Source organism: Paramormyrops kingsleyae, chromosome 22, assembly GCF_048594095.1.
Source record: "Paramormyrops kingsleyae isolate MSU_618 chromosome 22, PKINGS_0.4, whole genome shotgun sequence".
NCBI classification, from domain to species: domain Eukaryota; kingdom Metazoa; phylum Chordata; class Actinopteri; order Osteoglossiformes; family Mormyridae; genus Paramormyrops; species Paramormyrops kingsleyae.
Window position 1 is genome coordinate 961,642 of NC_132818.1, and position 25,427 is coordinate 987,068.

At 46.5% G+C, this 25,427-nt stretch overlaps 1 protein-coding gene across 1 annotated transcript in view; it reads left to right on the forward strand.

The window, feature by feature from the left end:
• The window catches only part of ttyh3a (tweety family member 3a), a 59,633-nt gene that overhangs the window by 30,209 nt on the left and 3,997 nt on the right, over nucleotides 1-25,427 (forward strand). The window contains exons 3-13 of the mRNA XM_072704835.1: nucleotides 3,916-4,027; nucleotides 4,554-4,774; nucleotides 5,661-5,756; nucleotides 7,825-7,897; nucleotides 11,178-11,253; nucleotides 15,597-15,652; nucleotides 16,519-16,611; nucleotides 17,743-17,835; nucleotides 19,397-19,533; nucleotides 22,201-22,374; nucleotides 22,642-22,717. Of these exons, the coding sequence (XP_072560936.1) occupies nucleotides 3,916-4,027; nucleotides 4,554-4,774; nucleotides 5,661-5,756; nucleotides 7,825-7,897; nucleotides 11,178-11,253; nucleotides 15,597-15,652; nucleotides 16,519-16,611; nucleotides 17,743-17,835; nucleotides 19,397-19,533; nucleotides 22,201-22,374; nucleotides 22,642-22,717 (1,207 nt within the window). The remainder of the gene's footprint in view (nucleotides 1-3,915; nucleotides 4,028-4,553; nucleotides 4,775-5,660; nucleotides 5,757-7,824; nucleotides 7,898-11,177; nucleotides 11,254-15,596; nucleotides 15,653-16,518; nucleotides 16,612-17,742; nucleotides 17,836-19,396; nucleotides 19,534-22,200; nucleotides 22,375-22,641; nucleotides 22,718-25,427) is intronic.

Sequence of the window (25,427 nt, forward strand, 5' to 3'; positions counted from 1 at the left end):
GAGTAATGACCCCTGACCTCACTCTGTCCGTGAAGCACCCAAATCCTCCCCAACCTTCTGAAATCCTCATCCATTAACTTCCAGATACTGGAGAATGTGTTTTCCCAAAGCTTTTCTCACAGTTGAGAAAATTGCAGTGCTGTTTAAAAAAGTGACAAGATCAGCATGTAAATGACAAATAGGCATTGTTTGTAAAATAAGGATTATGCATTAGTTATGCTTTGATAAAAAATGGGCTTTTTATCATGCAGGCTTTTTCATCTTGGCGAAAACCAAGCAGAACCAAAGTTCAATGGTCTCCATTGTCTCTCTATCCTCTTGTTCAGTGTTTGTAGCAGACATGCATTGAGAGGTCCGGCCGGTCCCAGACGTGCCTTCATTTCGAAGCAGCGTGGCTGGCAGGGGGTCACGGCGTGGGCGGGATGCCGCTCTGCCAGCAGCGTGTCCGATGAGAGTGTCGAGCTCACCGTTGACGTAAATCGACTGTAGCTTCTGAGCTGCAAGAATAGAAAGAGGACAGAGGCTCGATTTTAGCATGTTAGTCTGAGATGAGTAACATGGTGTTTCTGCTGGTGTGTGGCACTGCAATCGGAAGGTCTCCAGCTCAAACCCCAGGGTCAGCAGAGTGATGTCACCCTTAAACCTGTATTGATCCAGGAACTGGTTGACCCTGCTTTCTCTAAAATGTATACCATTGTGGCTGGAAGTGTATGCTAAATGAATGTAAATATCTTTTAATAGTCTGTGAAATTGACAAATAAGGAAGGAAATCACTTTGGAATAATTATTTCAGTAATAAACACAGAGCTCTATACCACACTGCAATCTAGCAAAACGTACTGCTGATTTTAAGGCAAATTATATTATGAATTGGTGTGCCCTGTAAATTTAGGGAGGCTTTTTTTTATAGAAACCTTGCAGTTGCTTTTCAAGGACATGGAGCACCAGCGACTGCATGTGGTGTTGCAGTAAATCTGGTCACAACACGCTCAGTCCAGCCACCGCCTCTTAAGAGGAGTATATCGGCCCACAGTCTTCCGCTCGCTGGAGCGACGGAGGCACAGTATCTGTCAGATAAGCAGCCCGAGTTAATTCCGCTTCAGCCGGAAATCCACGTGACTGACAGCCTGATCAGCTTGTCTCCATTTTGCTCTCCTTTGTTTTCCTGCATCAACTGTGGTTTTCTTAAAATACCCTGTGGTTTACGGTCTATATACCGTAATACATTGTTATCGCGTGTAATCAGACACAAAAGCACTTGTCTTTTCTGTGTAGGCTCCCCTTGCAGTTTTTTTTTTTTTTTTTGAATGGTTGCTATGGTGATGACGTTTGACTACGTGTGGAACAGGAGGGATCATTCCGATTGCATTTTCCTAAAAAGCCAGCATACCGGGCTCTTCCCGGAGTGACCAGTTTCCACAGGGGCCACAGCGCGTGTCCCTAAACATACTTTGGATTGTGTGCTGTGCTGGATGAATGCTGAACTGAACACAGGCTTTTAAAGAAAAAAAATAATGTTTTTCACTCCAGACTTTTGCTTGTTACAGATGAATAATTGTTACCCTTGCTGTTACAAGGATGTGGTGTACTGGTGTAGTACCGGGATTAGACTCGGGAAAAGTCTGCAAACCATCAGTGGTTCTGTTGTGTCCATACCAGCGCCTTGCCGCGAGCGTTCCTCTTTGTCTTCAGGCAAATTTAGTGGTATATGTTCCTCATGCAGTGATATCAACCTTTAAAAGGCAGAGCCTTCTGTCCCGGATTCCCATAAGCCCCTGGGGCTATGAAGATCTAAAGAGTACTCTCTTTTTTTATTTTTTTACATTAAAATTGATCTAGATTTCTGTTGCAGTCACAGTGAAGTATCTTGACAACTGTATATTGTAATTCCTGCTTAAAGGTGGATATGCATTCTATACCAATTTTTAAAAGAACTTTTAAACAACCTCTTCACAGATCTGGGTGTAAAAATACTTCTGGTTCCTTTAAATCAGAGCTCTGAGCTATTAGTTAAGTTCTCCACAAGTGAACTCAATGGCCGAATGGCCTCCTCTCGTTTGTATAGTTCTTATGTTCTTATTATTTATCTCTAGCACTTTGAATGAAGTGCAGGATTGTGTAATCATGACAACCTGTGTGAGGGCGACTGTGAAGTAAGAAACGCTGCAATGTAATGGACTCCTAAATGTTACCGCTCTGTCGAGTGAAACGATCGAGCGTGCGTTGGAAGCCATGTGACCGTCGGTCATGTGGGATTAAGGTGGGAGGCAAGCGTGTCTAGTCTTTACACAGAAATGTGGTGCAAACCATATCAACACGCGTTGCTTGACTTAATTTAGCAGACACTTTTGTGCAAAGCAGTGTATATAAGTGAGACAAATAGCACATTGCAAACATGTAGCAAACAGAAATGCGGCTAGGCTGAGCTTCCAGTGACTGCCCAGGTACAAGTGGATCTAGGCTGAGCTTCCAGTGACTGCCCAGGTACAAGTGGATCTAGGCTGAGCTTCCAGTGACTGCCCCATTACAAGGGTAAGCATTTTTTAGGCAAGAGCTGCACGTCGTCTTTCAAACAAAGAAAACCGAAGGACTATTCAAACCTGCAAACAAACACAATGTGGGGCCTACAAACTTCTGAGTTAGACATTCACTCCATCTACCGTATTGGTTGTTTTTGGTAAATGTAACTGTTTTTGCATTTTCATAATCGTTTTTTTTTTTAGTGGGACAAGTTTTATTCTCCTGTATAATGAGAAATTGAGAGTGTCAAGTTCTGTAGGTTTATGTTGGAGTTGGTTATGTGTTACTTTGAGTAGATTGTGTAAGTGTGCATATGGTAGAGAGCTCGCTGCAGTGCCCTATTTTGTAGGAGATGTAAGGATAATGGTGATGATGAAGAAAGGCAGCTCTCACATCTTCCTCACGGAATCCTGAACCCATGTCAGGAGGAGGACGGTGATAGTTCCCCCCTTAAATCCTGGCCAGTTCAACCCTGGGAATTTTTAGCTGGACCATGGTGACTGTTCAATGGGCCATTGTTCAGCTGTTTAGCCGGGCCTCAATTTGGCTTGGATATAGGGGGTAGTGGGGTGTGTGGAGCGGGGGTTTGCGTCTAATAATGGATTGGCCTTGCTCAGAGGTCACATGCACCACCTACTGGCGGTAGGTGGAATTGAATGCACTAATGCAGAATGGCACTGTGGCACAATATTGTAAAGAAATGGTGAATAAAAGAAGGAATACGGAGAGGAGGAAACAGAACTCCACAGTTAGAAGGGGGGAAAATAGCAGCCGCAGGTTTGGAGAAGATTTCTGTTTGAAAAATGTGATTTTGCTTTCCTTGCTGGCTGAGAAATTTTATAATCATCCATCACACTGGGCTTACAGTAAGTTGTTTACCGGCAACAATGGCAGTGGTCTATACCATTTGCTTTCTTTGGGGGGGTGGGGGTAGAAATAGTTAATTCCGCATTAAGGAGTGGCTATGTATTTGAATGTTTTTGTTAAAAATGTGATAATTCACTATGGAATCTTTTGAGAAGCTTTTCCCAACAATTGTTGTTTTAAAGTACCCCGTTCCCTCTTGCCCCTGACCTCCAATCCCCCCTACATGGTAACCTGTTGGTTTTTGGTTTTTCCCCGAGTGATTCCCAGCCTTCTGTGCAGGGTTCCCAGCTTCTGTAGATGACTTTCCTGTAATCTTCCAGGCCCAGTGCTCCACCCCACGGTTGCTGCTGCTGTGTGGTTCACTGCGAAGTAACCCCCCCCAGGCCGTAACCATGCCTCGCTTTCACAGAGGCCTCTGGGTCCCATCGAGTTGGCCAGGGGGAGCCTGTGGGTCACCTCGTTTTTTGTCCCCCCCCCCCCCCCCCCTCGCTCACCGTCATCTCACTCTCTGCCTTTGTCTGTCTTCAGTGCTGGCATTGCTGTTGGTTTCTATGGGAACGGCGAGACGTGCGATGGAGTTAACCGGCTGACATACTCCCTGCGACACGCCAACCGTACAGTGGCAGGAGTGCAGAAGCTGGTAATGACCCCTGTGCGCCCCCCACCCCCACCCCACAAACTGTTAGGGCTATGCAGTGATTGACTGGATCAGTATAGTTTCTATTATTCGAACAGCTTCAAAATATAAGTGTGCGTGTGTGTGTAGTACAGTGTTTATTCTTTTCTAGTGCAGGAGATGGTATCGATTTCCTCCTGACTGACGCTGACCCAAATAGAAAGCAGAGCTGCGGATAAACTCCTCGGTGATGTCTCTGTTCATAGGCCCTGAGGCAGCGGAGCGGGCTGCCCATCACTGTGTTCTCCACTTACTTAGGAAAGCCCCCCTGTTTACACCCCCTTTGTGCTGCCACTGGGTCCTTTGCAGCAAAATAAAACACATAAATGAAATCTATACATAAAAATAAAAATGGTTTCTTCACCATGCTGTTGTGTGTGTGGGTGTTGGCATGCTTATGCCCATGTTCCTCTGCGTGTGTGCGTGCCCATGCCCGTGTTCCTCTGCGTGTGTTCCTCTGGCGCCCCCTCATCCATGTGTATGTGTGCAGGTGTCGGACAGCACCACCTTGCTTAACCAGACGGTGGGCGAGAGCCTTCAGCAGCTGGACGGAGAGTACGCCAAGCAGGCGGACTATGTGTCCATCGTGCAGAAGCTGCAAGGCCAGCTGGACGAGCTGGTGCGTCAGGAGGCCGAGATTCCCTTCTGGAGTAACGCCGACGTCTCCCTGGAGGACCTGGCCAGCAGAGCGGAGTTCTACGACTGGTACCGGTGAGGCTCGCGTCCCCGCCATCAGCTCCGGACAGAGTTCGAGACCCGGCCGATTTCAGGTGGTTACTGCTCTGCTGGCTGAGGTCCTAATGGCCATTCTTTATGATGGAGAATAGCATCTTGGGCCTGGGCAGCCGCCTCGCTCGCGGCCCTGTCTGAGAGCCGCGTCAATTGATATCCCCGACCACCCTTCTGCTCCATCCTATGAAAGCTGGGTTCACTTTACGCTCTACAATCAGCATTTAAGGTTTGCGGTTGACCTTGGGCGTCAATGAGGAAAAATGAGGTGGTGTAAGAAGCGGGTCTCAGTGGCGTAGGTGTAAACGATAATTTGAAATGATTGTTTAGTGTTTTTAGGTCATTCTGAAATCTCTGCATGACAGTCCTACAAAACATGCCATTTCCCCCCCTTAGCCTCTTATAATTTGACAGACTTTCAACAATAAATGCATAACATTATTGTTTCTTAGTCCATCAAACGAGAGCCCTGGGAGTGCGGTACTAATATCTATGTTACTCGAGCAATAATGTTTTTCTCTGAACTGAGTGTCGTCTTTCACTGAGTGGAGACGGCTTCCGCTTGCCACTGCACTTCAGTCCTGCTCCTATAATCCAGGGTCCGATGATTACAGGTTCTTTTCTTCTCAAATCGCCGTACTGATCGCTTGCACTCAGCGCTCGTGTTCCTCCAGAATCTCAAGGAACTGAAAGCATGCAGGCGATAATGTCGGATCGATCTCCAGTCCCCAATTGGGCCCCAATGTGTCTGCGGTCAGCTTCTGGCGAGGCTGCCGCCTGATCCTATAACCGGTGGTGCTTTGTCCCAACGTTGGCAGCGAGGGAACCATTTGGGGTGACATGACGCTGTCGCCTGCTTCTCTTCCAGGTGGCTGGCTTATCTGGGCTTGCTGCTGTTCGATGTCATCATCTGCCTGCTGGTGCTGTTCGGCCTCATTCGCAACTCTAAGGGAACGCTCATTGGGTAAGCCGGGTCACCTGACCAAAGAGGGGGTGGGCCCAGCTCGATTCCCTAAATCCATAGACAGCTGGTGAGGACGTTTGCCTTGCTTGTTTGGGGTTTTCAAAACCCGGCAGGCAGTGAGAAAAGCCTAAACCCACAAAGCCTCAGAGTTTATTTATTTTCACCCGTGTTTCTTGATTGCTTATGCATCTGTCATATGAAATATGGCCCTAATCATTCGCCCTTTAAGGCTAGTCCTGGGTTTTGATTACTTTTTGTCTGCACCTCTTGCATGATAATTTACTGTTTGCTATCGGTATCAGACACAAAACACAGAATTTAAATCTGTTTAGTACCTTGTACTCACAGATTTTTATATGGTGAATTATTACTTGTGGGTAATGATCTGTGTAGTCATTGCCTTTGAAGTATGAATCGTAAAGTCCCCGGCTTATTAGCTGCTATTAATTCTGTTTTATTTATTTGTCCATTTCGCCCTGAGCAGATTCTGAATTTCCGCGTATTCCGTTTTTGGCATTCGGTCTGGTGTCTCCCCCCGGAGCGTGGGGGTGGCCCACGACCTCCAACCGCCATGACGGGGGCCGACAGCAGGCACAGGATGCTCTGCGGTTCTTTTCTTCGCCTTGAGTTGCCGGTTGTTTTGTCCGCGGCACGCCGGGTGCTCGGTCGTGGGCGGCGGATGCCTGTTTTTGTCACGGGTCCCCCTCCCTCCCAGATTCACATTTCCATGCTGTTCACAAGAACTGCAGTCAATGATGGAGCCCCGGAGCAAATACGAAATGTGTAGTCACGCCTGTGGGGAGGGACTTGCTGGGATCAGGGCCAGGTCGCACTGGGCTAAAGAGAGTGTTAGCAGTTCGGACCCAACACTGCTGCTCACTGACCAGGCCTTAAAGCCCTTTGCAGTCTGTCCTACTTCGGATTAGGACGGGATTCAGTCGATGCGACCATCTAATGCTCTGGTGAGAAACGTCTGTGATTGCCAAGCAGTTGATCCAGCTGTCAGCTGAGCCGCTTCGGGGAAAAGCCTTCAAAGTCAAACCTGGCCGTTTGGAAAGCTGGAATCTGAAATGCAGCTTCCCCGAGAGGGCAGACACCGTAAGCGGAGCGGCCGAATTGATACCTCCTCCCGCCGGCTCTGTCTGCTCAGCCTGCGGCTTCCCTCGAGGAACCTGGCCAGTCCTACCGCGTCACCTTTAAGTGACCATCTTGCCTGGTCACTGGCGTGGTGACTTCGCTACACGCCTCTTCGACGTGGAGTCATTGTGGCGGTTTTCTTTTGGGTCATTACGCCATTTACGGTTATTTACTAATCTGCCACATACACGTAGTATCTTAACCCCCCCACCCCCCATTTCAGATCTGGGTGTAAAAATACTTCTGAAATGTGTCTCTGTTTTGATGGCTACCAGCCGCTATAGTCGACCTTATATTCCCACAGGCAGGATCAATCTGGCAGGAAATACCCCTGCTGTTAGAAAAGTTTTACCCCACCCCCTGGTCTTTGTCCAGGCTCCCCCTGTTAAATGGGTTATGCACCACATTAACCCCTCCCCCCCTTTTTAAAAAATATCCCTGATAAATTGCTGGTGGTTATTTAGAGTGGTGGGGGGGTTGTTGCGTTTCTCACCATGTTGGTGGCCTGGCGGGACGAAGACGGCACTTTCAGCGCTGGGAAATCCCATAATGCATTTCTTTATCAAGTCCGAGCCACACCCAGCTGAAGGAAATGTGAAAATTAGTTTTATTGAGAAAACCACCCATAAAGCCACCCTTTATGATATTTTTAACTCCTTTCAGCGAATATCTGGCTTCATTTTCGAGTAGCTGTCATCTTTCTGTTTAGTCCTGCCTCAGCATTGTTGCTTATGCTACCATCTCTGTAAGTTTTTGTCCTTTAGATTATAAAAGGATGCCTCCTTTATGGCCTATCAGTTATATATACACTACGCATTGCAGTGAGTGTTGTCCTAGATAGCGTTAGTCTCTCTCACACACACACAGTGGAGTGAGCGTGAGTCTTGCTGGCTTCTGACCGTGCCTCGTCTCCCTCCTCCACTATTCACAGCGTCTGCTTGCTGGGTGTGCTGACGCTCATCATCAGCTGGGGATCTCTGGGCCTGGAGCTGGCCGTCTCCGCGGTGAGTATTTCCATGGGAACAGTGCAGCAGGCCTCACACTTTCTCGCTTCCATTGCGCCACTGATGGCGGTAGCCAGGTTTCAAAAGTTAGTCACTCGATGTGAGCAACTGTGACGTTCTTCTCTGAATCCTTTTCACAGACCCTCCAGGGGTTTGTCTGTAAAACATAAATAATGAAATAAAATCCTTCAGATCTCACATAATAAACCCAGATTTGATCTACCTTGTTATTTGAATAGTGTTTACTGTAATTTTGATGGCAGTAGAGAAAGTTCTGGAATTATTGGTACATCTGGGTCTCCTTGAGCATAAACAGTCTTTCATATCATTCATGATGACAGATCCACCACTCAGAAGATGTAAATTATGCCGTTTCCCGGCTCTGTGAATCCATTTATTGGTCGGATGTTGACAAAACAGTGTGAACGCTCGTGCCGTGTAGTGCATTGATCTCCACTCCGCCCTGGTGTTGAGTCTGTGAATTTCACAGAATGCCCAATTATCACATCCTCCGCTAAATATAGTGCCATATGCGGCATACGGGAAATGGACTTGGGCTTGCTGGGAAACGGAGCGCGAAGTGGAAACGGGCGGCAGCCTGGGAGGGCGACGGGGCAGCAAAAGTCCTGCGGCGGAACGACAGCAAGAAAAACGGAGAAGGGTCTCGGTGGAGCTGAAATGGCGGGCAGAACTCGACAGGGATAATGCATCGGAGATTAAACCACTTTCAAATTTATTTATTCACTAGATGCTTGTGTCCAAACTGCAAGTGAGGAACACTTGGGGTCAGAAAGCAGGGTGAGCCAGGGTCAAGTGCCCTGGACAGGGTAGGGTTAAGACCTCAAGCTCCCAGTAGTGATGATATTACTCTGCAAGACATGGGATTTGAACCCACAGCCTTCTGGACATGGCATGAATCTCTATCTTGCCGAGCTAGACAGTGTCGGCCCAGTGCGCAGTGTCGGCCCAGTGCGCAGTGTCGGCCCAGTGCGCAGTGTCGGCCCAGTGCGCAGTGTCGGCCCAGTGCGCAGTGTCGGCCCAGTGCGCAGTGTCGGCCTAGGCTGTCTCTGTTCCCGATTGAGGCTGACACACAGATATGCCCCGAGTCCCATTTAGCGGCACACGGGACGGCTGTGCTTTCGACTGACTAGGCTAGTCCTGTACAATCACAATCGGGACTCTTCGTGCTCCATGTCCGTTAACTTCTCAGGAACGACGTTCACCTCTGTTCTTCGTGTGGCTGAAATGACAGGGTCAGCAGTGGGTTATTAAAGACGCGCAGCATCTGTAAGCACAGAGCCGGGAAAAGGCCAGACTCGGCAGAAAGAGGGACCTGGCATTCAGAGAGTGTTTGGCAAGTAACCTGGTCACATGATTCCCGTTTTAAGAGTCTGCCTTATCGTTCACTGGCCATTCGTTTTCATCCAGGCGTCCAGCCACCTACTGGAAGTCAGATCGTCTGACACGTCCCTGAAATGTCCGTCATCGCTTTTGTGAATGATATTTAATAGCTAAGCATTGCTAACGCGATGGGTACAGCCCCCTCGGTCGGCCATCTTGGCACCCGCTTGCTTGGCGGCAGAGCGAGTGTGCGGTCTGGCTGGTGATTTATGGGCGCGTTCGCCCGCCTGCTCCGTCTGTTCGAATGTGAGCGTGAGCCAAATGTGAGCGCAATTCACTCCTGTCTCCCGAGGCACAGTCGATAAAGCTGTAACCAGAACGACCCCCCCCCCCCCCAAACAAAAAGATTGCTTCCATTATTTAGAGACAGATGTATAAAATATATATTTCATTTTAAGGTTCTCTCTACTTGAATGCCCACAAAATCACTGGACTTTAGTTCTAATGAGAGAGTCACCAACAAATAATGATAGTTTAAAAAAATGGGACACCTCTGACCTCTAGGCCTCCCCAAACCACAGTTTGCTGTAAGAGGTTTATGGTGCGTTCGATTATTTCTCTGCTAGTCGGAACTCGGATGAAAACGTCACGAAAAACGTCACTTCCCGTCGGAAACACGCCTCTTTTATGACGTTGATGTCGGACAAGATTTTGTTGTCCGATTTGCCCCTGTGACATAATTTCAACATGGCGGCTTACACACTCAGCAGTAATTCTATTTTATAAATCTTTAAAAATGTTTATTTTGTTACATTTATAACTATTAATATATTTAATTGCAGGTGCTCGATTTAGAGAATACCATATCCGTATTGACCGTAAACAGTATCCTAGCATGCAATATCAGATTTTTACCAGACTTGTTAGTGTCTGTGGTTTGTTTGTAAATTGTTTGTCGTTTGAAAAAAGTATCGCTTTTGAATGTACTAAAATATTTTATAAAGCTTTTAATGTGGTTTGACTAGTTCGTGTTTCTTGTTTGTGTGTTTCTTGTTTGCTTGTCTCTTGGAAAAATAATCTCACTCCAAATCTGGTAAAATATTAAGCAATAGCAGTTCATGGAGGCATGGAGGTTCATGGAGGCATGGAGGTTCATGGAGGCATGGAGGTTCATGGAGGCATGGAGGTTCATGGAGGCATGGAGGTTCATGTTTGTTCCGAGACGTGGGTAGCTCGAACGGGAGATTGTCGGACGTGATGTCACTCAACTCAGAATTTCTGAGTTCCGAGAGAAAAACGAACGCACCATTAGATCACTGCTGTTTTATCCATAGAAGGGGGCGGGGTCACATCTTGCTGACTTGCTTTCTAGGCCGTCATCGGTGAAGCTGATTGACCAAGATCTTTAATTAGACCCAGCCTCCTGTGTCGTTTCTGTTTGGGTGTGAATCTGAAGCAGCTGAGATGTTGGTATAACACGCATAGCATCTCCCTGCAAACACCATCCATGCTGCTCTTGTCGGTCTGTTTTGTTTTCCTTCCCCCCCTAACATCCATAAACATGAAGCATTTATTCTCCATTTGACTGCAAAAAGGCAGTTGCCTTCTCCTTTGTGTTTTTACCTCTCTGCCAGCTCTCCCCCTCGAAGTTGTGTTCACCCCCCTCCCTTTTGAACTCGCTCTCGCACTGCCTGCATTTGAATTGCAAATGCCCTCCTCCCCCCTTGTACCAGCACTCCCCTACGTACTTTTACTCGTGACCTCAGCACTCTGAAGCTGCCAATTTTTTTATTTTATTGTTTTTGATATTCAACAGAACCCAGTTGTCCATTTCTGTTGACGCTGTTGTTCTCTCCGGCTGCTTGTGTGCTTTATGTGGTGTATGGGGTTTAAAACACTCCTGCTGAACCTCTCTCTCCCCCCCCCCTTCCTCCTCCAGAGTGCCAGTGACTTTTGTGCAGCCCCTGACAAGTTCATCACCAAAGTAACAGAAGAGAATGCTGTGGTCAGCCAAGGTAAGACCAAAAACTGCACTCATTCACTCTCTCTTTCTCTCTCTCTCTGCACCGGCTGGTCTGACATTCACCACAAACACTGATTTTCTTCGGGAGTTGGGTGCCAGACTCTGACGATTAAATGTCTGCCTTGGGGGTCCTTGCTGCTCTCTGCCGTTATATAAGCAGTGTGGCGGGGGGCTGATGAAGGGCCACTCTAGATCTCCTCTGCACCGCCCTTTCAATGACGTCAGTGAAAGGGCAGTGGGCTCACCGATTTGAATGGGCCACTCGCATTTATGGGCCTGAACTTTTATGGAAACTACACCGCAGTACTGGACCTAATCTTGTTCAGGGAGCCCTGTCTGTCTCCGCAGTTCCTCAAACTAGAAAAAGACCAAAAAAATAATAGCGACGTTCAAATATACAATTAAAATAAATATTGGGTAAGAATAGGATCATGTAATGTATACTGTCTCCTGGGATGGTAAATCAACATTCTGGGGTGACTCAGATGGAGGGTCATCCCTGGGTCATAGCACAATGTCAGGTCCTGCAACAAGTCAGGCTCTCCTACCTGCCTGTCGGCGGAGATCATGAATCAGTTACCGTAATATCCAGACTATAAGCCGCTACTATTTTCACTTGCTTTGGACCCTGCGGCTTATACAACGGTCCGGCTTTTCTATGGATCTTTACAGCTAACGGTCACCTGGGGCGCACTATCAAGGAAGCGCAAGAGCGAGACAGACAGTTCGCACCAAGGAAGTGTTCATGCACACACCCTCATTATGGAAAACAAACGGAGAGGTGCATATGATGCTGCTTTTAAGTTAAATGTAATCGATCTGGCTGTCATAGAAGGAAATCGAGCTGCTGCACGTACCCTTGGCATCAATGGTGAGACGTAGGCTGGTTATTTTGATACAGTAAACGGCCACGTTACTGCACCTTTACTGCTGTGTTGACACTTTTCGGAAAAGATGCTGGTTATTTTGTTAAGCAGCCGTGTTACTGCACCTTTACTGCCGTGTTACAGGCAAGCACTTTTAAAAACGAATTAAATTTAGCCATTTAACGTTATTGCCTCGTCAAGTGCTGTAAGCTTTGTTTTTTGTTATACTGCACTACTACGGTACTTTGACTGCAGGACGTGCGCTGGGAGCGCACCGTTGTATTATTTGTGCACTGCACGAATACTGTTCGTCATGTCAAAGATGTGAAAGTTTGATTGATTGATTGAAAGATTTAATGTGTTTCTCAAATGTTAATAAATGGGACGCTTTGCATTCCCAGTCATCTCTGTCCTGACAATCTCCTCCGTGGTAGCAGGAACCCTTATATACGGTAATTAAACATTAAAACACCTGCGGCTTATTGTCGGGTGCGGCTTATATATGGAACAATCTGTATTTCCCCCAAATTTAGCTGGTGCGGCTTATATTCAGGTATGCCTTATAGTCCAGAAATTACGGTACTCTGAACTTTCTCCTTCTGCCGTGCACGAGTTATGAGTTGTAGTCCTGGATTTTTTTTGTTTTGTTTTTTGGAGGGAACCATTTGCTGTCAGCAAACTCCGCAGGGTAGAAAAGCAAAAACTTTATAGCAACTTGTTACTGTGTTTTGTTACTGTGAGTAATTTGACATTTCATTTGAGCGTTGAGTCAGGGATAAGAACTGTGGCAGTTCTGTGAGTCATTTGCCCGTGCCCTCGTGCACATTTTTAATTCTGCATGAATAATGTTTTATCTGGGGCACAAAGCTTCAGCAGTTGTCTTGTCGTGATAGATGGCTGAGGGTCAAGGGTCACGCATGTGCACTGGGCAGATGCCTAACCAGTTCCAACGAGGCCTCAGCTAATAATTCAGGATGAATAATCCTGGAGGGGTAGGGGAGTGGATGTAGGAGTGAACAGAAGTGTATCAAGTGATGACAGGAGGAGCGCTCTCTGTCGGCCTATGTGTTTGCGGCGTTAATCTTGGCATGCTGAATCACATGGAGCAGGAGGACGACGTCAAACGTGACATCGGGCGTGTGGAATGAAGACTGCAGCTTCATGAAGTTTGCAGAATTGAGCAAAAGGATGTTCTTCAGTAATAAAATCGGGCAAGATGTTTATCCATCCTTCTGCCATACTTCCGTTGTTCATAAGCACTTATCCAGCACAGGGCTAAGGTGGACCTGCAGCCTATCCCAAGTAAAAAAAATGCTGATAATCGTGTACTCAGGGTAGTTTACAGACTATCTATCCTTATTGTTAGATGGTTTCGGACTGTAGGGAAGCATGAGGAAACGGGGGAAGAAAATCCAAATTCCACAAACACAGAGGCACTGATGAGGCACCTAACTGGTTCCCAGGCCTTCCGATATTCTTCTCCCTGAGCTGTGGGAATATTACGGGACCCAGGACTGAGGGCATACGGTGGGATACGCTGCTTCTGTTAGTCACTGTCTGTCCGTTTGGCCCACAGTGTTACACCTCTGAGGCAATTTTAGAAACAGCGTTTGCAAAATCAGCAAGTGAGTGGCCTGCAGCCTTTCGGCTTCATCTTTTACTGCTGTCTGTTGTTTATGTGCCCCCCCCCCCCCATCTCCTGGCCGGCATCTCTGTCACATTTTAGAGTCTGTGTCCAAGCTGCCGTCACCGGTAGGTTAATCATTTCAGATGCCCCCCTCGCCATAACTGCTCCATTTGTCTCTAACCCCTCGTAAGTCAGCGCTGCTATTTTGTTGGGACGGTTTTAATGTATTGGATTTTGTCTGCAGGCCGCTGTTTTGCCCGTGGTTTATGACTGACCTATTGTGTGTGTGTGTGTGTGTGTGTGTGTGTGTGTGTGCGCGCACACATTTGATGCTGGGATTCCCACAAAAAGTACTGCTAATTAAACTCAATTTGACTCTGCAAAAACTGAGCACTGCTACAACCTGTAAACAGCTGTCAGTTCCGTCCTCCTTACACACGTCAAATTAATTTTGTGTGTTTATTTGCCCCCCTCCCCCCGTACCATTTATCATGCGACCTCAGGACGCCTGGTTCAGCTGTATGAGATCTCTCTTAGAATCAGGTCAGACAGGAGCAGAATCGATCTACCTTTTCACTCTCCGCAGGGGAAAAAATAAATCAGCCTGTGTGTCAAGCAATCGAGCTGCCCCCGTGAGTGACACCCCCTCCACCACAGCCGCCGGGCATGCAGCCAGCATGTGGCTGTGCTGGGGGTGACGCATCAGCCAATCTCTGGGCACCGATAAAGGGCCCCCTGGGAGTCGTCTAACCGGCCACATCGTTCGGTCCATCTCAGATTCTTATTCGAGAGTCTCAATTAAACTAACAGCTGGAAATCCTCTAACCACGTACAGGAGGGGCCTGGGGTCTGTCCAGCCAAGGCCGTAAGGCTGGGGTACGTTCTGGATGGGCTGTCGATCCATCACAGGGCACAAAGACATGCACGCATGCATACACACACACACACACACTGTTATACATTACAGGCAATTTAACGATGTCTTTGGACTGCTGCAGGACACCCATGTGACAGGGAAAGTATGACATGCAGGGCAGAGACTAACTTAACAAACGGCAAACAATAACAGTTTATCCTCCTTGTTATCATCATTTACTTGCCGAGTGTGTTGGAGTGAGCCCTCTCATGGTGTTCTGCCCCAAACAGCCTGTTCCATAGTTTCTCATTAGCGTGCTAATTGCATCATCTGATTCCTTAATGATCAGTGCAGGTTCTAATGATCATTACTGGTACTTATCATTGCTGGTACTTATTATTTGTTACAGTACCAATGATATGGGGACACTGACCCGACTGGGGGTGGCAACCCGTTCACCGGTGACCTTGACCCATGTGATCTCTCCCTTTCTGGAGTTCCTTTGAGGGATCCCAAACTGTATTGCCCCCTCCCTCCCTTCATCTGCCTCCTTTAGTTTAACTGCTGTGAGGGCTAATTTATAGAGAGCAGTGTGTTTTTACATCAGATTAGCATAAATGCTGCAGGATTCCTGCATGACCAATAATACATAGTTCAACTAGGTGAACCGTAAATGATGGCACATTGCATTATTAATGAGATTAAAACACTGTGGAGGAGCACCAGGAGTTCAGCCGTCTGCGACAGGAGATGGGGAGTCTGCTAGGTGGGTGAATGAGTCAGGGGAAGGTTGTGGCCTTGATGGGGGAGGGTGTGGCTTTGATGGGGGAGGGTGTGGCTTTGATGGGGGAGGGTGTGGCTTCAGCACCTCGGGTCTGATTGGAAGTGGCATGAAAGAGCAGAGCTGCCACAGACAGGATGCCTCTCTTTACGGAAGTCGCTTTTTGGCTGTTTCTCAAACCATTTTAATCACCTTTTCTTCACAGATATCCTCCAGTACTACCTGGTATGCAGTGTGGGTCACGCTAACCCCTTCCAGCAGGTTTGCCGTCATTTATTTATCTGCTCTATATGCTGTGTGCCGCCCTACTTTCTGGTGACTGCATGTCCTCTTGTAGTCCACATGAATGCATAATGAGAGAAAAAAAACCTTGATTTAAAATAAATATATTCTTATTTTAAATTTCTTACAATTATTAGATAGTTTGTTACTCTTGCGAGAGCCACAATCTGGGCGTAATGTAATGCAGGCATCACGGCATGGTTCATTGTTTTTATCTCGCTGTTATGTTTTGCTGTACTCGCCCTAACGTACCCCTAACAGAAAAAGCCTGACCTGTAGGGTGCATGCATGTTTCCAGTGATTGCCCATTTGTGAAGTGGACCATCAGTGTGTCACCTGCTTGTTCGCAATCTTGGGGAGCAGCTTTCCATGGGATCTTTCAGATGCAGTGTGGCAAATTTGTAATACACACTGGAAACCAGTGCTTGAGCTGTGCTCCCAGCATGCACAGGGTGCTGAGATTAACTCGCAGTCACCAAGACAAAAGCATCCTTACCTTCTGCGAAATGTTCCTTGGTTTGAGACTTGGAGACTTTCAGAAATAGGTCAAAGGTAATGAGAAGGTTCTACTTATATTTGGGGCGATTTTATTGCCTCTCATTTTAAGGAACATAATTTTGTGAACAGCGACAGTCATGTTGGGAGTCAGTATGGCATTTGGTGTAATTCCAGATCGAGGGGTCATGTCTGTGTTACCCTTCCAATTTCAAGAAACTTGCCCAATCCCAAGTTTCTCTAACCTTATCTGGGGGGCTTCTTTGAGCTCCATATACCCCCATTTTTATGGGGATTTAATGAGCCTTTTCCTGTGATGTGTGATGGGCTGAGCTATGACTGCTTTTTAGAAGCTGTCAGGAAGCCACAAAGCTCTGGTGGAGATGCAGGATGACATTTCGGAGCTGCTGCGCTCAGCTGTCCGGGAATTTCCGAAGACTAAGGTAAGCGTGTGTGTATGTGTGTGTGTGTGTGTGTGTGTGTGTGTGTGTGTGTGTGTGTGTCACTGGGAAAGGCCAGCATATGTCAATATAAATCTTCTACAAATGGAGCAAATTTCAGACTACTGGCAATCTATCAAGAGCAGATCATCCCACCAGATGTGGCCTTGTTCAGTGGGAGAGCTGAGGAACGCCGTTTCAGGAAGTCTCAGTGAACCCCAAAGTATCTTCGAGGGGATGTTCTGCCAGCTCAATCAATGTCAACATACATGAGTCAACCTTCAGAAAGAAACAAATTTGTCCTACATGGCTGGTCAGGAAGGAAGAAGAGTACTGGAACAATGCTATTTGGAAGGGTGAACCAAAAGTGGAGTTCTTTGGTGATGATGCCAGACGCAGTGTTTGGCTTTAACCAAAAACTAAAACTCTCTTTGAATAAAAGACCTTTATGGCAGCTGTAAAGCGTGATCATTGAGGCTTTATGGCCTGGGGCTGCTCTGCTGCCGCAGGGTCCAGCCAATTTGCCATCAGCGCGTCATCCATGAATTACTCAGAGAATGTGAGGCCATCTGTCAAAAAGCTGCAGCTGAACTGCAAGTGAACAATGACACTAAACACTCACGCAAATCCACTTGAGAACGGCTCGGTAAAGAAGAAACATGCTTAGGGAAACCTCAGATCATAAACCTCCAGAAATAATGCAAAAGGCTATACTTTAAAGAAAGCCCTTAAAGCTGGCAGAAGGGGATCTGTAAGGAAAAGTGGGCCAAAATTTCTCCAAGTAGATGCGTGAGTTATGAGTCACGAAAATGAATTTCTACCCAAGGATTTCAAAATATAGGATTACTAAGCATAATATTAATTGTAACATCAGACCATCTTTCCGTGCCAATATTGTTGAAATGAATTATCCATACATCCAAATATGCCCACATCATTCATGGGGTGTAGTTACTTTTTCACGCCACTGTACCTCTGCTTTTCTGCGACCCTCTAGCTAGGCTGGTCCTGTCAATGTGCCGATTTGATATCAGGCTTACTTCTTTGTGGGTGTCCCCATGGAAAACCGGCTTCGGCTGGCTGTTGAGGGACGAATTCCACCCTCCCTGAGACTCCATTGCCTTTCTTCCACAGGGGAGTCTGGAGATGATCCAGGGGGTCCTGAACACCACAGAGATCGGCCTTCACCAGCTCACCGCCCTGATTGACTGCCGCAGCCTGCACATGGTGAGCAGGCCTCACGCCGTCTGCCAGTCGGAGGTGTTCTGTCTCATGTGCTGCAAGACGCTGTGACATCCGGCTCCTGTTTCTCATTAAGAAGGCCTGCTGTGCTTTTCAAAATCATTACATCACCTGGAAGCTTCTCAATTGGAACACTTCGTGGTGTATGAGGTTTATTGGTGGCATCACCTTCAGAAGTCGGAAGGGTATCACGCTAATGTGGTGTGTTGATGGATTATACGTGTTTTTGTGAGCTTGTGCTATTCTGCGTGTGCTTAGTGAGCAGGTCTGGCTCATCGTTTTCAAATTTAACTGAGAATTCAGAGGGCGGTGGTGATGTCAGCGTACCTACACTCTATGATGGACAGAAGCTCCTATCACACTGTACCACACATGCCCCCCCCCCCCCCCCAGTCCTCTTGAAGCTCCTTCTTGATCTGTTTTTCTGGTGCGCAGCTGGGAGCATCTGTGTTCGTTTGAGTGAGCCTCACGTCACAGCAGCTCATCCGCTCTGTATTCGTTTGATCTCGTCTGCGTCTCGACCCGCCTGCCTGCATCTGTTCGGTCGCTCAAGTCTGTGCGCTGCCGGCAGTGCCAGAGGACATTAGCGTTAGCTGTGATCCAAGAGACACCCCCCCCCCCCTTAAGGGAACAGGAGATATCCATCGCACTTTGTTGCAGAGGGCTGTGCCCTTTGAGCATTGAGGGAGGAGCACTGGAAGATCCATTACATCATTCCCAGCTTATACCTTTGCCATCTAGCTTAGCGTGAAATGCTTTTCATCCAGAAAAGCCGGTGGACATACTTTTGTGGCATGCTGTTTGATTTTAGTCAGGCAAGCTGATCGGAAAGTGGCTAGCATTTTAATATTGCAAGTGGACAGAATTCCAGTTATGGGGAAGGATATGCGGAATATTTCAGTTATATATTTTGGGCATCCGTATTGAAGTAAAAGTGATGAATTAGTGCTTGGTTATATAAATCACATCTGGTAGCTCGACGGTGAGAAAAGCCAAGCAGGCAGTTGTATTTATATAAAAACTGACTTTGTTTGGTGCAAACAAATTCGGCAGGTCTTGGGGATCTGTCAAATTCAGAGTGAAGGCCGGGTTGTGATGTTGTTCTCCCGGGGGCTTCTGGCCAACATTAAATGCCATAATCAGTAGCTCTTATCTCTGCAAAAACGAGCTGTAATTACCTGCAACGTGCGAACGAATCAGCTCTCTTCACGTGGTGGCATGTTGATGAAGATTTAAGGAAGTCTGTCCGATCTACCTTGGTAATGCGTCAAGCTCCAGGTCTGCCTACCTGATTATAGGAGGCCCTGGCAGAGGGCACTGGCTTTTTCCTTCATCAATCCACTTACCTTGACCAGGAAAGAAATTGTAAGTTATTTTAGATTTAAGCCATCTGTTAGCAGCACATGGAGAATGATGTAAAAGTAGATATGGGGATCTTCAGTGTATGTGAATGTCTTTAAAGATCTGTAGGGGGGTGAAATACATGTGCCCCCATGGCTCTGATGGAATGTGTTGGATGCAGGGTTTAGGTCTTTTCTGTTTGCAGGATTACGTCCAGGCTGTAACAGGCCTGTGCTATGATGGTCTGGAGGGCCTCATCTACCTGGTGCTCTTCTCCTTCGTCACGGCTCTCATGTTCAGCTCCATCGTGTGCAGCGTGCCGCACACCTGGCAGACCAAGAGGTAAGGCCCCCCTCCCCAGCCCCGCCAGCTTCCTGCTGCCTTATGTCGATTTCCCACCCCCCCACCCAAATACCTTTCCCTTACGGCGAGGTTTTGGCCACAGAGTATGGCAGACGATCCAGGAGATTCCTGGAGGGTTAATTAGATTGCCATGGGCTCTTCCTGATCAGTGAATCACAGTAACACTACTCTTTACCTGTACCACGCTGTAGCAGGCGATGAGGTTACGGCTTGAATTGCTTTAATAAAATACCCTTTTTACCTCAGACAGCTGTCAACTACAGTAATCCCTCTATTTGCTTTTCAGTCTTTCATCCTCAATAGAGTTGCAGGAAAGTGTGTCGGGGGGCGTGTTACGGGTGGGTGGGGGCTGGAGCCTATCCCAGGCAGCATAAGGCACAAGGCAGGGGTACATCCTGAATGATATGCCCCTCCGTTGCAGGGCGCAGGCATGCACACACTCGCATCGCGACAAACTCCGGACAATTTTGATATGACAGTTCACCTAAGGGCATGTGGGAGGGAGTCTGTATGACATGGGGGGCTGCAAGTTGCACGCATAGTGGGGGATTCGAAGGTGCAAGACTACAGTGCTACCCAATCGGCCATCATTCAGTGTTTGTTTTATTTTGTTTTATTTTGTTTTGTTTTGTTTTGTTTTGTTTTGTTGGTTGATTGCTTGATTAATTCATTATCCTCATTACCAGACACTTACAAGCAACTGGAAGCACAGTGAATGAATTTCCTGCTTCTTAAGACACTCCAGATCAGTATCACCGATGATCATTTCTGTTCAGAAAGTCTTTTACTCACTTTTGTAAGATGCAGTTCGTTTCTTCATTTTTTTGTTGTTGTTTTTTTTTTTTTTTTTTTACTTATCCACTGGGTGGCGGTAAGCCTCGCTGCCTGCCCTCTGTTACCCCCGAGTTCAGCATAAATGTGTGACCATCGTGAGAAAGCCACTCACAATGGCGGTATGGCATTTCTGAAGGCTGTGAGTGCTGTTCGTGAACGGAGCTGTGGTCTGCCCCTCATCCCTCCAAATCCCCATCTAGAAGATTACATTATGCTCTTAAAACGTGACTTTGTCCTCTTTAAATTCTCAAAAGGTGATGCCGCCCTCTGCAGGCGAACCAGGGCACTGCGCTCAAAGCACCACCGCCACACTGCCTGGCTCTGCTTAGCTTAGCTTAACGATAGGGTCGTCCTATTAACATTCTGCATTTCCGCACTGCGGTGCGCAAGGCGGGATAGCGATAGGCTCTGTGACTGACTGCATGTCAGTTACAGAATGTGAAGACACAACATGTTTATGAAGCTGCTTAAAATAATGAAATTACCTCTAATTGCCACAATGTGCTCCGAGGCTTGAATCACTCATTAGTGTTGAGGTACATATTGTTCTTACAGTTAAGACGGAAGCATGTTTGCTACCTGGTAATAATCGACCCCATTGTAATTGCACTGCTATGAAGGGTATGATTTAGATCATCAGCTGCTGATCGGATATCGTGACCATTTCCCTTTTCGGAGTTCGGAGTGATGACTATGGTGTGAACATTGTGAGCCCCATGGCTTATCAATCTGACGTCCCTGAGCCATATCCTCAGCATTGGGCGTGGTGTTCCTGACCTGTCTGTTACGTGCGCTTCATGCTCACGCCTCTGTCGCCCAGTCTGTACTGTGCTCCAAAACACGAGTGCAACACTTAGCTCAAACCTCAATCTTCTTTTAGCCTGTCTTGTGAGTGTCAGCTGTCTGTCAACCAGGCGTTCTTGCAATAATATTAAAAAAATACATTCTGAAAGCTAGTTAAGAAAAATATACCCTCTGTTCAGTTTTCCTCTCACAGCAGCGTATTCTTAGCCCCATGATAAACTCGCTAATCCTAATGAACACCAGTGTTTCTAAGTCAGTAGCGGTCAATATGCACTTTTAGCTGTTAAAGCATGTAAATATAAAGTACTACAGAGCCATGGTAATCTCCGATGTGCTGTATTGCAGTATAGTTTTATTGATACCCTAATTTAGGTTATTGAGATGAAAGGCTGTTGATGCCATTAGAGGAACAGGGTTGAATAAATTGTAGGAGGAACATCTCATCCAGGAAGCCAGTATTCACGTCATGACAGTCACGATAGTGTGGTGAAGTGTGACTGCTGCTACTGCGGAGCTTGGCAGCCGTCCCCATTGTTTGGCTTTCCCAGTATGACCACATGTAGATAATCCCAGCCAGTTTGTCTATTTATGTCTGGCAAGGGTGGAGGATGGACCTCCTGAAGGAAGATGTAATACTTGTCGTGACCACTAGGTGCAGACAAACTTCACTATGAATGATTGCTATTTCTGTTATTTCATTTTTAATCTTTTTTTTTTTTGGCAAAGAAAATTGAATGCATTTCCAGTTCACTGTTTTTTTTTATAATTTGGAAATTGTTCTTATCGTACTGTTTTTTAGCTCAAAGCATGACCAGGAGTTGTAATTTAAGGTTTATTTTTGAAGGAAAGTTGCAATTAGTGATATGTTCCTGTTCATTTTTTTTCTTTAATCACTCCATTAAAACAGGATTTAGTATATACAAAAATCTAAAAGAGATATTTTAAGTCTGTGTGTAGTGTAGAACGTCTTCCGGTCACTTTCATTTTTCACACTTTTTTGGCCGGAAGGAACGACGAGGAAGGAGAGGAGGAATCGATGGGCCGTGGCACCAGGCCTCCGCATGATAACCTGTACCGCGTACACATGCCCAGCCTGTACAGCTGCGGGAGCAGCTACGGCAGCGAAACCAGCATCCCGGCTGCGGCACACACAGTCAGCAACGCGCCCGTCACAGAGTACATGTGAGTCTCCCACAGCGCCCCCACCTGGCAGAATAAGCCCTCTAGTGCAGTCTTTCCCAACCCGGTCCTTGGGGACCTGCAGATGGTCCACATTTTTCCTCCTCCCTCCCAGGTCCCTACTTGGAGCAAAAATGTGGACTGTCTGCAGGTCCCTGAAGACCGGGTTGGTGAACACTGCTCTAGTCTGTTCTCATGTTCTGACTGTTATCGTGGACTGAACTGCAGGTCGAACTTGACACTGCTTCTCCTTTCTGTATTGTGGCGCAGGACCCAGAACGCAAACTTTCAGAACCCCCGGTGTGAGAACACGCCGCTGATTGGCAGGGAGTCTCCCCCACCCTCTGTAAGTGTAGCCGCTTCGTCCCTCTCCAACACGGCAGGTATTTGGGCAGCCATCTTAGCTTAAATACGCTTCCCAGGTCTCTGCACATTGATATTATTCATCGTAGTTATATACACAGTACTATGCAAAAATGTTCATGTTGGTGTAAATACATGGTGTCTTGTCTGCCTAAGTGTGCTAGCTTAGCCATTTCAAACCCTCTCCTGAAGTCACCCCAGGATTTGCAATATCAATGCAGTACACTGATGTTTATTTGGATCGACCACTAGCATCTTGTATGACTAACATGGGCTGACATTAATTTAACTAATTAAATGAGCTGGTGGTGAAATTTATGAGAGAGACAGAATAGCTGAGGTGCCCATGAGGAGAGGTTTGGACACCAAAATGGTGTTCATCTAGCCATCCAACTAGATATCAGTAAGTTCTTGAACACAAGAAATCCCTTTTTGTTGTTACTGTTAATTTCCATATACAGTGGTACCTCAGTTCTCGAACTCATTATAACTGAAATTTCTTAAAACTCGTTAACCAACAAGTTCGAAAAGATTTTACCTAGAATTCGATCTAAACCTCAGAAGTCAAACTGTGAATGCCAACCTAAGATATCTTGTACGCTCAGGGAAATGAGTCACACGGCACGTCTCTCAGCAGAAACAAAGGGTAACGCTTCAGTCTCAGCCTAGCATTAGCTGTGATAGCATCGTGCATGTTTACACTAGCTGAATACATATATTTAGACAGTAAAAATACATTTAGACAATGATAGACGGTAACAGTAATTATTATATAATAAAATACATTTAAAAATAAAGATTTCTAATTAATTATTTTAATATTAATAATAAACCATTAATACATTTAATTATAATAATATTGTTGTGCTCAGCGGGGACGGAACGGAGACAAAGGCGCAGACGTCAGGGTATCAGGGAATATGGGGTTTAATTACAGGTAAGGCAGGCAAAACGCAGACGGACAATACAATGACCGGAGTGGGGAAACAAACTGAAACGCGGACGAAATACAGAGGACTAATGACAACAACCAGAAACAGCTGATCACACGGGGATTCGACACAGGGTTAACGAGGGGGCGCGGCACACGGAAGGAGCTTATGATCGGGGCAGGATACAGTTTGGATACATTTATTTTCTTACTTTAAAAATTACTGTTTTGATAAATGTGCTTAGATATGTTTAGTACAGTATATGCTCTTCTTATTTTACCCGGTTCATTTTGTGTTTAAATGCTAAAATAAACATATTTCGGTGTAATTAGTTCTCACTAATTATGTCCCATTCCACACTGAGGTTTTGCTCTGGTTTAAGTCTGACTAATGCTTTATGCTTTTCCTAAATGTACTTAAATTTATTTAAAGTATCAGACAGTGATGCAACAGTCATAATTTAATGCCTCTGGAATTTAGGCATTTTTTATGCAGCTTAAGGTCAAACGTGTGTGTTGTATTTGAATCCATCCATATGGCGTCTCGGCCTTGGAGCCAAAGCGAATGGGATACAGAGACACTTTTATCCGGAAATCCAGTTTGGTTCTGTTAGCTGGAGGTGTCCAAGTCGTGCAGTGCTGATATCACACGCCAACCTTCACTGTTTAATCGTGATCCTATTTGCCAGAAGCACCCAAGTGACCAAGCAAATGTAATGGCCTCTGATGCAACAGAGATTAAGGGCCTTAATCAAACTCAAAGCCAGTTATGGGCCTCAGAGCCAGTGTCCATTTTGCAGAGCTAAATGGGCTGTTTTAGCGTTTGGGTCACTCACCGGCACCTTTAATTATCGATTAGATGGTAATTACCTAATCCCCGGTAATTTGTAAAATAACTAGGCCTCGCACGTACTGAGAAATCTTTGAGGAATACAGCTATAAGAACATAAGAACTATACAAACGAGAGGAGGCCATTCAGCCCATCGAGCTCGCTTGGGGAGAACTTAACTAATAGCTCAGAGTTGTTAAAATCTTATCTAGCTCTGATTTAAAGGAACCCAAGGATTCTGCTTGCACTACGTTATCAGGAAGACTATTCCATACTCTGACTACACGCTGTGTAAAGAAGTGCTTCCTTAAATCCAGTTTGAAATGTTCTCCCGCTAATTTCCACCTATGGCCACGAGTTCTTGTATTTGAACTAATGCTGAAGTAACTATTCGGTTGAACAGCATCCGAAATATAATCTGTACAAATATAATCAATAAAAACAGATGACGTCTTTTGCCGCAGTAATAGTGCCACATTGTGTACTCTGTGTAATTGTAGATTAGCTGAATTCCTGTGTGTTCAGTGTGGCCCTCGACACAGGGTGCTCTCAATTTGCACGGCTGTGTCTGCCCGCGCGGGACAGCTGGGGGTTATAGCCTGCAGTCAGGGCAGGAGGTGCTCTGGCTATTTCTAACAGTTACTGAAAAAGACCCCCCCCCCCCTCTCCAGCCTCCACTTGTCATGTGACCAAGCCAACCTGGCTCCCCCTGTCTCGCCTTCACACTTTAGTCATCCAACATCCCCCCCCACATACCCACCACCTGCTCTACCTTGTTTGGGCAGCATGTGACCCGTCACCCTCGGTGTTACAGCTGAAGGTGCAACCCTCACTCTAACAAGTATAACATGCCATAAATTCCACTTAAAGTGGCTTATGGGATTTCCCAGGTAGACGAGTCACTCTGGGTAGGAACATCTGCCAATAAGGAG